This window comes from Lolium perenne, chromosome 1 (genome assembly GCF_019359855.2).
Source record: "Lolium perenne isolate Kyuss_39 chromosome 1, Kyuss_2.0, whole genome shotgun sequence".
Classification (NCBI taxonomy): domain Eukaryota; kingdom Viridiplantae; phylum Streptophyta; class Magnoliopsida; order Poales; family Poaceae; genus Lolium; species Lolium perenne.
In genome coordinates, this window is record NC_067244.2 from 78,862,099 (window position 1) to 78,876,494 (window position 14,396).

At 44.5% G+C, this 14,396-nt stretch overlaps 1 protein-coding gene across 2 annotated transcripts; it reads right to left on the reverse strand.

The window, feature by feature from the left end:
* Window positions 1-2,532: 2,532 nt before the first annotated feature.
* LOC139838535 (uncharacterized) lies at window positions 2,533-5,638 on the reverse strand. Of its 2 annotated transcripts, XR_011755671.1 has the most exons (4): window positions 5,219-5,638; window positions 4,768-4,867; window positions 2,685-4,019; window positions 2,533-2,607 (listed from the first exon to the last, which is right to left on the reverse strand). XR_011755671.1 is itself a non-coding variant. In XM_071828310.1 (3 exons), the coding sequence occupies exons 1-3, from the start codon at window positions 5,398-5,400 to the stop codon at window positions 3,900-3,902; spliced, it is 402 nt and encodes a 133-aa protein (XP_071684411.1). In that variant the 5' UTR covers window positions 5,401-5,638; the 3' UTR covers window positions 2,618-3,899. The 2 variants fall into 2 exon arrangements, 1 of the variants encoding a protein (XP_071684411.1); XM_071828310.1 differs by lacking the exon at window positions 2,533-2,607 and having other exon boundaries at window positions 2,618-4,019.
* Between the last annotated feature and the right edge of the window lie 8,758 nt (window positions 5,639-14,396).

Genomic DNA, 14,396 nt, shown 5'->3' on the forward strand with positions numbered 1-14,396 from the left:
TCTTAGTATACTTCACATCTTACTCTTCAGAGTCTGGTTTTGCCTCTAGTAGCCCACATAGCGCTAGCCTACTCATGCCTCTTGTTCCTCCAAGTGCGACTACCATTGAGATGGACACCATGTCTAGAATCAATGTCATCAGGCCATGTCGTATCTGAGAAGATCTCATTAATCGTAAGATCTAGTTATGTAGAATGCAACATGCAAGAATTAGCTTAACTTGGGTAGGGAACAAACGGAATGACTTCTGATCAAGGATCTTAAACCTGTTCTCCAGAGAAGCGAATGCCCTCTCGATCGTCACCCTAAGGCTTGAGTGTATAAGATCCAAAAGTTCCTTGACATTATTGTGGTGGTGCCCTGAATATAACTCATTGAGATGGTATATTGTTGACGTGAAGGGTGAAAAAAATACTAGGGCGGGAAGCATATCCGGTTTAGCTAGGTAGAACTTACCTCTGGGATTTTGAGGTCATTGGGTCTCTCCATGCCATTAATAAAAATCGTTGCATCATCGTCCGATCCATCCCATCTAACTAACACATATGTGAACCACATATAGCAGTAAAATTATACTTGTTTACCACCTTAATTAGTTAGGACTCAAAAGTGTAGACCGATGCAGCAAGGGTGATTTTTTCCACAAGGGTGACTTGATGGTTTATATCAAACTTTCGGGGTAAAAGTTTAGTTCTTCTTTCAATCCTCTTACTTAATGTCTCCAACTTCACCGAAGTGTTTGTCAGGCACAAAGGGGTGCAAGTAATACAAAACTTAACTAAATAAAGCTAGTAAAATAGGCAAATTATTTTTGTATTCTCAGAATAATTGAGTGTTGGAAATAGATATATAGTTGTTTCTTATGGTTTAAAATGGACCAGGGTTTATGGTTTCACTTGATCTCTCTTTTAAACATGGCAGAATGGATGTAGCATTTAATAACAAGCAACAGGTGATATCAAGTAATATTGTGTAATTAATAAGCCTTTATATGGGCATCACATTCTAGCATAGAGATGATGCAACATATCCTACTAATACTTCCTTGGAATGAGATCCTCTCGATCTAACTATAAGAGTAAACAGAGTATTGCCTTAACTAATTTGACATGAAGTGGATTTACTATTTCTATCATGAGCAAACAAGGCCACCTAAGTTGTTGCTAGATAAACAATAGCATACATAATTTCTTATCCCTACTAAGGTAACCAACGAAAATGTAAAAACCTTACTAGCACACAAATTATTGTGACACACCACATTAATACCATGTTACTGTTTTGACCAGTCAACCTTAGAGGTTAGGCCCGGCCCACGTAACTAATGGACCGGCCCAGCTATATAGTTGACCGGTCAAACTAAGTCAGCTGGCCCGGTCCGCAAACTTAATGGGCCGGCCCGCTTAAGACGTGGCAGGCCTCGTGTGGGCCTACCATCTACCACGGGGTTTCAGCCGGTTAACGCCGTTAACTGCCAGTTAACGACGTCTGCCACATGTCAGTTTGCATGACGTCAGCAGTCAACGGGCTCCCGGAAACACTTCTGCAACGGTCCGATTTTCCGTGGCGGAAGGGCGCCCAAGCGCGACGGACCGAAAAAATCGTCGTAGGACTTTGCCTGACGCAGTTTCGACAACAGAACCCATATCGTCGGGTTAGGCCCATAGGCGACGAAAAATGGCCCTTAGCGGACGATTTTGGGACGTTGTCTATCAGAACTTTTCTTGTAGTGTAACGCACATCTCTCCCACACATGTTCATGCATATAAGTTTAATCAGAATATAGCATACCCAAACGGAATATCATATGCATCTATTAATACATCAAACACATAATACTTCATTGCATCTCATAACTCATCTTATAACAAAAGATCTACCTTTAAAACATTACATAGATTATCACAATCATGTAAGCAGTTCATGTGATACTAACTAATAAAGATCACATGAAGAGATGATACAATCTACCTCCACAAACCCATAATATAGGGGTGGACTAATTCATCTTAATCATGGTGGCGGCGATGGCGATGGCAATGTTCATGGAGGCGGAGGAGCAACTAGGGGCGACTCTGATGCCATTTCCCCTCTCAAACTTCGTAGGAAGTCTTTGTTCATTGTTTTCTCTATTGATGCCCGCCTCTTCACTAATCCGCAGATGGGGTCATATATATATGCATTTTTAGGGAAAAACTCATCGAATGGCGTCGAGGCCGAGATGAAAGAGTTGTCGAGCTCGAGGTGGACCCCATGCCCAAAATATCCAACTCAATTTGATGCTTGTAAGGTCTCGAAAACTAAAAAAATACACAAGACGAGTGTTTTCTATGCCGCGGTGTTAAAAATCAATGAAAGGGGCCTTTGTTACAAATCTCATATATCAATGTAAAACAACTATGGAATCTCGCTTATCATGCATATATCGTATAATATCATATAAAATATACGAAAGATCATGGATACGTTTTACATGTATCAACCTGATATCAAAATCAATAGTCGCAAGCACCCCTCCCCCCCCCCCCCCCCCCCCATGTATGCATGAGACTCGCTTCCCGCCACTCTAGCAATGACATGAGTACCATCAATCGCCCTAGCACAATCCTGACATGAACATGAAAAAATTGTTAGGCCTCGATGCAATACAATCTTGTCATGGACTACAAGTTAAAGTTGCTCACCTTGAAATATGGAAACATGGGTAGCTATCTTTGATCTTGGGGGCTTTATCATCTATCCTATGAGCTCTCCAATAGCATGTAGGACTTGCTTGAAGTACCTAGATATTGTCTCAATCCATCTCCTCCATGTTTTCTGGATCACTCAAAATCTCTAGTATGTTCAACAACATGAAGGAATATTGCCACTTGCTCTTCGACAGAGGTATGGATGCTATCTCTAAGAAACCCCTACCCCTTAATGTGTTCATGAGGTGGTTTAAAGGGGATCTTCACCCTAAGCATGTTGGACGCGTATACACCATTGTTGCTATAGATGTAGTTCAGATTTGTCATCCTCTCGTTGTCCCGTTCAAACATGGGAGCATATGTGATGTATGGCCTGGCATTGCAACGAACTACTCTCTGCTCGATCGATAGCATACAGGCATGAACCACAAATATGAGGGCCTCCACCTGAACGAAAAGCTCCATGAGGGCCTCCACAAACTATTTCTCACGCGTGCTCCTATCACAAATTTCAATGAATTGGAAAATGGCACAAGATTATTGTTCATATTCGTTACTAAGGCTATTATGCTCCAAAATCTATGTGGCTTATCATTCATCTCATATGTTGGTACAAGAAATTTACTGTTCAAGTTAAACTACAACTTAATGGAATGTTTGGTGCATGACGAAGTTGTTTGCTAATATATGGATTATCATTCATCTGATATGTCATATGATCATACTTTACATTGTATGACTTACAGTTTCAACTAATGTTACCTATCCTTGCATGCAAATTTAGAAGAATGATATGGTTCCTACGTTTAACAGGATGCATAGATTACCTTTTGTAATTTACTGATTACATAAGAAGATGAATTTAGCTGCTTCCCCATGATGTAGCTTATGCCGCTGCTACCAAATGCATTTTGCTGTATTGCTTCCTTTCTATGGTCTTGTACAATGTTGTATGATTCGATCAACTGATAAATTTTCAACCTTTACTTTTTTTGAAACGTCAAATGTTTTTTTTAGAAAAAAAGGAACAGCGTCAAAGATAAATAGGTAATTTTAATCAACTTCAGCGTAAACAAGTAATATTTATTAGATCCGGGTATTGCGCTCACGTTCTATTTTCGCTGGACAAAGTTACTTGCAAGTACTTCTTTTACCTTTGGAAACAGAGCTATGGAACCAATTACAGCCATAAGCATTGTTGAGGTTGCTCTAGCAGATGACTGAGATGAAGATATGCATTTTGTTGTTACTTCCCATTGCAAGATAATTTAACACGCTGTGAAGACCTTGGTTTCCTTGTTGTTGGAAATGTGCCAGCAAATTTGTTACCTGATGATTTGAAACATAGAGGTCCTGAGTATTATTCCTTTGAGGGCCATGGTGAACAGGTAGGTTTACTGATAAAGTAGTGTAATGTTTGAGGATTCATGGTTATTGAGCTACACAATTAAACATACTCTTTACCGATAACTTAACATATTGCATGTCATATCTGAAGCAACTTGACCTTAGTTATAATTTAAAAAATATCATTGTTTTATTTATGTAAGATAAGCATGACTTGCTATTAAAATGGGTATATTTGTCCAACTTTTTGTCAGAAAAAAACTGATTTGATCTTTTGGAGTTCGTGACTTATTAGGCGACATATGACCTATTGCAGATTGAGTTTGACTTGATTGTTAATTTGGTCCTAGAATCGAAGTACATGCTAGAGGAACCGAGTCCAGCTTAATGATACATATGAATTGCACGATATCCTCAATTTGCTTCAGAAATATATTAGGGATGGTTTACATGTTTTCATAGTTGAAGTCATGCGTTGGACATGCATACTCACTAGTTTCGCAAATACACAACCTAATATATTTGGTCAAATGAAAATAGAAGCTCATCTGAAAAGCAATCCTACACACAACCTTCATATACTGAGGAACTAATAGAAAAGAGAGTGCAAAAAAAGTAGTTTCCTTCGCATCAAGCACGAGAAAGCTAGTAGGAGTAGTTATATTTGAGTTTAGCGTATTAAAAAAAGTTGATGCCTTAAATAGCACAGAGGACTCAGCATACAACTTACAGTCATCCATCTGCAGCGAAGGGCGACATCTCGTACTGTCTTGTTGGGCAGACCCAGAGCAATTTTTGCATAGCGAACTATAGCTGCATCAAGCGCATACCTGCAACAGTTGCAGCGCCACACATAATAAGATGGAGAAGGAGAAAAATAAAAACATGGCAAATCAAATTTTGCTTATTGTAGCTTCCTGCTGCAACCACTGCAATGACTAGTACCGAATTTAGTTGTTGCTCCAAGGCATCATCATTGCATAATTTCATAACCAGTCGCGATATTTATTCTTGAGGCAACTCGCATGGAAGTTCATCTTGAGAAAATTGAGTGCAAGTCCACATTAACTGTCTCTTGCCATTTAGTACCAAGGCCTAGGTCCCAAACATGCTTCCATTCCAACCACGCTACTTGCCTAAATAGAGTGCGAGAAGGAAACCCGAGAAGGGAGCTAGCTTACTTGGCCAATCCGTCGTCGAGCACGGCCTGCTCCTCGGGTGACCAATGCATGGCGAGCCCAGGATCGTGGCGCAGCGCGGCCGCGGTGCTCGCGGCCAGGCCGAGCTGCAGCGCCACGGCCGCAGGGGAGGGGTTGCGGTGGGGTCCACCGAGGGACCCCGAGGGGTCGGCGTTCGCCCCCATCCCGCTGCCTGCCCCTCGCCAACTCGCGGTCAAGCTAACGAATTTCCGCGGCCTAGAGTGGGAAATTGGGATTTCGTACAGACGGCCGCGGCCGGCGAGTAGAACAGGTGGGGAGGGCTTGAAGGCGGCTGCCGGCGAGTCGGGGACGGGAGGGGCGGAACGGCGGCGGAGAGACGGGAATTTTTTTTTTTGTTTATTTGGAGGACTACAGAGGTTCTCACCGGTTTTCAATTATGAGGATCTTCTTTCCTTTTCATTCATCAATCATCAGGCTTACAATCTTTTTTTTGGAGACAATGAACTAAAAACCTAGGAACATAATTTATCCATAAACATCTCCTTCTATTAGATGTAGCCTGCTTAGAGCATGTCTAACAGCCCCGTATTTTTTTGCCCCTTAAAACGCGAGTAGAGGGCCCTGTATTCACTTTTCGTCGATCGAAAACTCAGACGAACTCTGTTTTACGGGGTGGGGATACGGGTTCTGCTAGCTCGTCCGAGTTTTCGACCCCTCAAAACAGGGTTTTAGACAACAATTTGCACAACAATTTCAGATCAAACATAGCACATCCAAAATATGTGATGCATAATTCATAGTTTTTAACATTACAACGCGATCATAGGCAATGTTCAAGCCACGGAAGTTCCCAAATGTGATCAACCATCAACGAGTCCATTGCCAGCGGCGCCACCACTCGCCGGAGACTCACCTTGAGCACTTCCTCGCCATGATGTCCGCCTTGGTCTCCTTCCACCACGCCAGCTAATCCTCGTCCATGCCGTCGGTGTGCATCATCATGATATCCCTCTCCTCGGCCAAGAGCTCCTTCATGGCCTTGGCTTCTTTGAGTGCGATCATCTTCATGTCAAGCTCGGCCTTCAACTTGGCATCTTCCCGCCTTGCTTCCACCTTGGCAAGCTTCACATCCTCTCTTTTCTCGGTGATGAGGAGCTTGGTCTCCAATGTCTTCATCGTCAACCTCCTTGGACTTCATGAGTTGATCCAACTTCTCCCGGAAGCTAGCTTCTTCGCCTTCTACCTTGACCCTCTCCTTCGCTTTCTTGTTGCCCTCGGGCTTGCCGGCGTTTCTCCCACTCATTTCCTCCGCTTCATCATCCATGGTGAGCAGTGCCTCCTTCTTGCACTTTGGCTCGTTGTCCCTCAACTTCCACTTAGGAAGATGTTGAAGAATGGAAAAGCAATGATGAAATTGAAATTCCTTGTTCTTGAAGCCGGCCATGTCCTTGTACCGTGCTTGAGCATACTTGGGCTGCACAACAATAGTATGTGATGTTTCCACATCATCAACACATAATATGGATAGCAACAAACAAGGAAAACTTACATAGTCCTCCGGCACGCATCCACTAGGAGGGTTGCCGGCCACTTGATCCATGGCAGCACTCCAACAAGAACAAGCTGGTTTGATGATGTTCCATCGGCCTTCAAGGGAGCGGTAGGATCTGTCGGCCATGCTCTTGGTGCGAGGCTTCAGCTGGTGGTATAGATCCTCAATGCGCTGCCAATAGCCCTTGCTGCCTTGGTCCACTCCGGTGCACGCATCCATCCCCACCTTGCTCCAAGCACGGACCAAGATGGCGTCTTCAATCTCGTTGTAGTTCACCGTGCGTGGCTTCGGCGTCGACGAAGAACCGGCAGCAGCCGGATCAACCTCAACCACCTCCTCCTCGTCACCCTCATCCTCCTCCTCGTCATCAATCTCTTCGACGTTGCAGTCCCCATCGAATGCATCGATGCCGGTGTCCAAATTCACCGCGGATTCGTTGAGCATGTCCATGTAGGATGTTGTGGACTCAACATCGAACACCTTGTCTACGTACATGGTGGGTGGCGGCGGCGCGGGCGGCACATCGGACGGAACGGAGGGAGGAGGGGTCGAGGCCTTGGAGGGCGGTGGAGGCGTGAGGCCGATGCAGCTGATTGCCTTTGTCCGTACCTTGGCCGGCGCGACGCCCCTCGGCCCGACCACCTTGGTCTTCATCCTGCCCCCCTTCTTGGCAGCCGGCGGGGCTTCGGCCGGCGAAGATGCGGCCGTCGCAGGTGCTTCGAAGAATTGCTTCGGAATCCTCTTCCTCTTCGACGGGATGGTGGCGGAGATCATGGCCGAAACGACGCCGGCGTTCGGCGGACCTCCGACGGGGACATCAACCACCGCGGCCGAAGAAGGTGCACCGCCGGCGGTAGGCGGCCCTTGCGAACGATCCATGGCAGCGGGATCCAGCCGGGAAGGGCGTGGCGGAGGAGATCGGGCGGCGGCGGCGGTTGGCTTCAGTGAAACCCTTCGAGCGTAGTGGAGTGGACGATACCGATTTGGCCCTCTATCCCCGCTCCCACCCCGCACAAGTAGGGGGCAAAGACCCGCCCCGTAATCAAAAACAGCAAAAATCAGAGCGGGGGCCATTTTTACGGGGCGTGCTAGACGGCCGGGTAGAGCCAAAACCCGTATTCCTGCGGTTATTATACGGATTTGCCCCTTTTAAGGGGTCTGTTAGACATGCTCTAAGCACATATGTGTGCTGCTTCATTTGCCTCCCGCCCAATGAAATTCAGTTGGAAGTACTCAAAATTATTACTCAGTTCGTCGATCTCGCGCAGAATTGGTGCAATCTCTGATCTTCCCTCATTCCTTCCTCTCCACAACTTGACAACCTCATTTGCATCCGTCTCGACCTCGATGCGGGAAAGGCCACTGTCAGCAGCAAGTTTGACTCCATCACGAATGGCTAGAGCCTCCATGATCAGTACTGTAGAAACATTTTCATACATTATAGCCTGTCCTCTTTTCAATATTCCTACATGATCACGAACCACCAGTCCAGATGCACCTTCTCCTGTTGAGATTTGGAAACTTGCATCTACATTTAGCTTCAGAATTCCTTCCTTTGGTGGCTGCCAGGAAGCACGTTTCTTCGGAGTACTAGCGCCCCTCGCTTGGCCTTCTATAGAGAGATCTGTCACTATATCAATTGTCCACTTCACCGATTCATAGATTGTCCTACCATGCTCGTCATGATGTCTCGCATTCCTTTCAGACCATACAGCCCATCCTCCACACAAGATAACAGCCGCATCTCTTTGATCAACCTTGTCACTATCTATCAAGTCAATCGCCCAAGTGTTAGGATGGAGGTCAGGAACCTTGACATTAGTGACAGATTTAACTTCCTCCCAAAATAGCTTGGCCCATGTGCACTCAAACAAGGCATGCTTAATGGACTCTACTCTCCCACATGATTTGCAAAACGGAATTTTCTCTATATGTCTATCTCGGAGAACTTCCCGGCATGGAATAAAACCTTTAATAACCCTCCACCAATAATTCCGAACCTTCGGTGGTACTCGTAATCTCCACAGATTTTTCCAGAATGATTGTTCAGTACCTCTAGAGCCTGTAACTGGATTATTTACGGTACTTGCTTGAAGGAGAGCTCTATAGGCGGATCTCACCGAAAAATTACCGTGTCTCTCCAATTGCCATGCCCACAAATCCTCATCTAGATGACCAAGAGGAGTTTTCAAGATAGCTTGGACATCAACTGCTTCAAAATTTGCATCCAACACTTCCTCATTCCACTCACCTGTAAAAGGGTTCACCAATTCCTGTACCAGAGAAATATTGAACATGGCTTCCTCACAATGGGCTTCAGATTTGGGTTGTTAGGAATCCAGGATCCTCCCAAATTCTAGTACTTCCACCGTCCCCTATACGTTTAATTAATTCCAACTTTAAAGCTTCTCGCCCATAGAGAATAGCTCTCCAGGTGTGAGAGGAATTCCTCTTGTTTCCCTCTGTCATGAACTTTTCAATACCCGAGCACACAACGAATCTGGATTAGAGATCAGACACCACCCTTGCTTCGCTAACATAGCTTTGTTGAAGAGTGCGAAGTCTTTAAAACCCATACCACCACAAACTTTTCGTGTGGCCAGATCAGACCACTTAACCCAATGCATCCTCCGTTTAAATTCATCACCTCCCCACCAAAAACGAGCAACCACCGCTGTAATTTCTTGCACAACTTTTTAGACAATTTGAAACAGCTCATAGAATAAGTCGGAATGGCTTGACAAATTGCCTTAATTAAGACCTCTCTCCCTGCGCTATTAAGCAATTTTGGAGCCCAACCTGTCACCAATTTTTTGATTGTAGCCACAATATGATCAAAGTGATCATCCGTAGATTTGCCAAGTGCCGTAGGGAGACCCAAATACTTCTCAACCAATGCTTCTGTCGGGATTTCCGTACCTTGATGAACAGCCAGCTTCATCTCGTCAGTAGCATTAGCACTGAAAAAAATAGCAGATTTATTCTTGTTCACCATTTGTCCAGAACCAATACGATATCTTTCCAGAACTTCTTGCAGTCTGTTAGCTCCCTCAGCAGACGCCTGAGTGAAGACCATACAATCATCTGCAAAAAGTAAATGTGAAATCCATTGTGAGGAAGCCAGGTTCAAATATTCGGCAAGGCCCCTCTAGTGAAGAGAAAAAGTTGATAATTAAGATCTCAGAGTTACTATCAAGGGAGGAAACAATAGGAAAACAACGTTCGAGAGCTCAGTGGTTGTCTGAGGGAGATCGTAATACCTCTTTTTTTCATGCTAAAGCAAAGGAGAGGGCTCGTACCAACAAGATCAAATCTTTAAATAGGGCTGATGGCTCGGTTATGTCAGAACAAACAGCGTTTGAGGCTGAAGCGATTGGGTTCTATCAAAACCTCTTTACCGCCCAAGATGGTACTGAGCCGGGATTGGTGACTGACTGGGTGACATGCAAGGTAGACGACACTATAAACAATCATCTCTGTGCACCTATTACTGATGAGGAAATTGAAGGAGCCTTGTTTATGATGCACCCAGATCGTTCGCCGGGACCTGATGGTTTTACCGTAGGTTTCTACATTCGGCACTGGAACATACTAAAATCCTCTGTTTTTTTTCGCTAAGGGCTAGCCCCAGCCTCTGCATCAATTGATGCATACGGCTGTTTATTGCTACTAAAATCCTCTGTATGTGCTGCAGTGAGGGATTTTTTTGAATGGAGGGGATATGCCTGAATTGGTTAATTTTACGGTCTTGGTTCTGATCCCTAAGGTAAAGAACCCACAAGATCTATCTCAATGTCGACCTATCTCGATTCAATCCTTTCATACCTTTCTCATCTCAGTTGCTTCCTTTATAATTCTCCCCTTTAACTCCCGTGAGCCCAAGCCCAGGTCCGACCCCAGCCCATGTCATGACTTGTCCCATTGGCTTCTCTGTGGCCACGGTCATGACACTAGCAGCATCTGCCGCCTTTGCGGTCAAAGCAACATGTAAGAACGGTCGGAAGGGGACACAAAGACGTCGAACTGGCTGCGACGCGCTGAGCCAAGCCGGCAGCGGTAGGAACCGGCAAGAATCTGTAGATAGAGGGTGGGAGGGGGCCGGCGGCCACGGAAGAGCTCGGGCAGCCTGCACTACAAGAAAAGTTGTCATGGCCGACGAAGTTGAAGTCGCGCCGTGGTTGCTGGTGTACCATGGCCGACGATTTTGGGTCCCTCCGTGGTGCATGTCAAAACTTTTTTTTTCTCGTTTTTGAGGCCACCTAGCCCGACGAAAGCGGCCAAAACGTCGCATATGGTGGCCCGGGACGTGGTGCATCTCGAAATCTCGGGTTCGCTGGCCGAGTCAACGCAAATCCGCACCGCCGAGGGATGTAGGGCCCAGATGGCAGCCTCTCTGGCATTGTTTTTTTTCTCGATCGCGCCATCTCGTTCAACGTTCTCCGATCGAGCCGTTTACGATGCAGGATCATGGGTCCCGCATGTCATCCTCTATGAACCAAAATTCTTTCTATTCTTGGATTTTTTGACCCCCGATTTACGGCTACTTCCTTTTTCTTTTGATCCCTTGCCGCCTTGGAAACGTTGAGACCGCTGCTGCTAAATGGGACCCGCATGTCATCCTCTATGTGCAATCAACTTTCTTTTCTTGGAGTTTTTTTTGGCACCTCATATTTGGTCACTTGCCTTTTTTTTCGATCCCCTGCCGCCTCTCAAACGGTGATACCGCTGCTGCTAAATGGGACCCGCATGTCATCCTCTATGTACTATAAAACTTTCTTTTCTTGGATTTTTTGGCACCTCATATTTGGTCACTTGCCTTTTTCTTTCGATCCCCTGCCGCCTCTCAAACGGTGATACCGCTGCTGCTAAATGGGACCCGCATGTCATCCTCTATGTACTATAAAACTTTCTTTTCTTGGATTTTTTTTGGCACCTCATATTTGGTCACTTGCCTTTTTCTTTCGATCCCCTGCCGCCTCTCAAACGGTGATACCGCTGCTGCTAAATGGGACCCGCATGTCATCCTCTATGGACTATAAAACTTTCTTTTCTTGAATTATTTTTGGCTCATGATATTTGGTCACTTGCCTTTTTCTTTCGATCCCCTGCCGCCTCTCAAACAGTAAGACCGCTGCAGCTAAATGGGACCCGCATGTCATCCTCTATGAGCAATCAACTTTCTTTTCTTGGAGTTTTTTTTGGCACCTCATATTTGGTCACTTGCCTTTTTCTTTCGATCTCATGCCACGTTTGAAACGTTGAGGAACCTGCTGGCTCATGGGACCCGCATGTCATCCTCTAAGAACAATAAAAGTTTCCTTTGTTGGATTTTTTTTGAACCGCTGATTTATGGCTTGCCTTTTTCTTTTGATCCCTGCCCCTTTTGAAACGTTGAGTAAGTTGTTGGCTCAAGGGACCCGCATGTCATCCTCTATGTCCATCAACTTTCTTTTCTTGGATTTTTTTTCACCCCCTAATTACTAGCTACTTTCTTTTTCTTTTGATCTCAAGCCGCATTACAAACATTGAGACCGCTGCTGCAAAATGGGACCCACATGTCATCCTCTATGTACAATAAATCTTGGATTATTTTTGGCTCCTGATATTTGGTCACTTGCCTTTTTCTTTCGATCTCATGCCACCTTTGAAACGTTGAGTAAGCTGCTGGCTCATGGGTCCCGCATGTCATCCTCTACGAACAATAAAAGTTTCCTTTCTTGGAGTTATTTTTGACCCCTAATTTCTGGCTATTTGCCTTTTTCTTTTGATCCCCTGCCCCCTTTGAAACGATGAGGACGCTGTTGGCAGGTCGGTCCCACATGTCATCCTCTATGAACAATAAAAGTTTCCTTTGGTGGATTTATTTTTGACCCCTAATTAATTTCTGGCTATTTCCTTTTTTTCTTTTGATCCCCTGCCGTCTTGGAATTGTTGAGAATGCTGCTGCCTCATTTTTCTTTTGGTCCTGTGCCGCCTTGAAAACGTTGAGACCGCTGCTACAAAATAGGACCCGCATGTCATCCTCTATGTACAATAAAGTTTCTTTTCTTGGATTATTTTTGGCTCCTGATATTATGTCACTTGGCTTTTTCTTTCGATCTCATGCCGACTTTGAAACGTTGAGGATGCTGCTGCCTCATGGGTCCCGCATGTCATCCTCTCGGAAACGATAAATGTTTTCTTTTCTTGTATTTTTTTACCAACTGATTTTTGGCTTTTTTTATTTTCGGTCCCTGCCGCCTTTGAAACGTTGACGACGCTGCTGGCTCATGGGTCCCCGATGTCGACCTCCCGTACAAGAAACATGTGATATTTTATTTTGCATACTATAATCTTTGTATTTCTCTATGTGCTAATGCATACGGATAATTTAAATCTTTATTACTACATAAACAAACTTATATGTTGTATCTCCTTGTTTTTTGTTTTTGCGAAGCATAGGACTTTCCTGTTTTTTTTTTTTTTTGAGAAAAATCCGACCTTTCCTGTTTTGGAGTGGGCTGAAATTGTACGAGTCAAAAGGCCCGGCGGGATAGTTCGAAGGCCCGGATGTCCAGATACGGCCCAATTGAAATCTTTCTTTTCTTGGATTTTTTTTCACACCCCGATTTCTCGGCTACTTCATTTTTCTTTCGGTCCTGTGCCTCCTTGGAAGCGTTGAGACCGCTGCTACAAAATTGGACCCGCATGTCATCCTCTATGTACAATAAAGTTTCTTTTCTTGGATTATTTTTGGCTCCGATATTATGTCACTTGCCTTTTTCTTTCAATCTCATGCCGACTTTGAAACGTTGAGGAAGGCTGCTGGCTCATGGGTCCCGCATGTCATCCTCTATGAACAATAAAAGTTTCCTTTGTTGGATTTATTTTTTTCCCCTAATTTATGGCTATTTGCCTTTTTCTGTTGATCCGCTGCCCCCTTTGAAACGTTGACGACACAGGTGTGAAGTCGGTCCCAGATGTCATACTCTATGTACAATAAAAGTTTCCTTTGATGGATTTATTTTTGACCCTAATTAATTTCTGGCTATTTTCTTTTTTCTTTTGATCCCCTGCCGCCTTGAAATAGTTGAGGATGCTGCTGCCTCATGGGTCCCGCATGTCATCCTCTCAGAAAGGTAAATGTTTCTTTTCTTGAATTTGTTTACCAACTGATTTTTGGCTTATTTTTTCTTTCGATCTCCTGCCACCTTTAAAACGTTGACGACGTTTCTTTGGCTCATGGGTCCCCAATGTCAGCCTCCCCATACCGCAAATCCTCTTTACGCAAAGGTTGTATTTCTAGATAGATAAGGTGGATTCGAATCTGCCATGGTTCGAGCAGCTCGGGTAAGCCTTCTTGCCTTTGATTAATGGAAGCAGTGTATAGCAAGGTCAAGACATGTGGCTCGGTGTAATGAATCTATTTGAATCATGTTGTGGGTTCAATCTGATAGTTCTCTAAAAGGTCAGCCAAAATAGAAATTAAGTTTTTTCTAAAACGGAAATGCAAATTAAGATGAACACAAACATTAGTTATCATAATAGCTGATCATACATACATACTTGCTAAGAGCAAAAGCTTGCCAGAGTTTTACCACCCATACAATTAATTAGCGGTTCGAGATAAGATAACCTTATATAAGTATAACTACAAATGCATTTGCT

Bases quoted from the DNA above. Each gene is read 5' to 3' on its own strand.
- LOC139838535 (XM_071828310.1), bottom strand. From the start codon at position 5,400: ATGGGGGCGAACGCCGACCCCTCGGGGTCCCTCGGTGGACCCCACCGC. The intron at 4,868-5,218 runs GTAAGCTAGCTC...CAACTGTTGCAG, and splicing joins CTCGACGACGGATTGGCCAA to GTATGCGCTTGATGCAGCTA. The intron at 4,020-4,767 runs GTAAGTTGTATG...TCAAATCATCAG, and splicing joins TTCGCTGCAGATGGATGACT to GTAACAAATTTGCTGGCACA.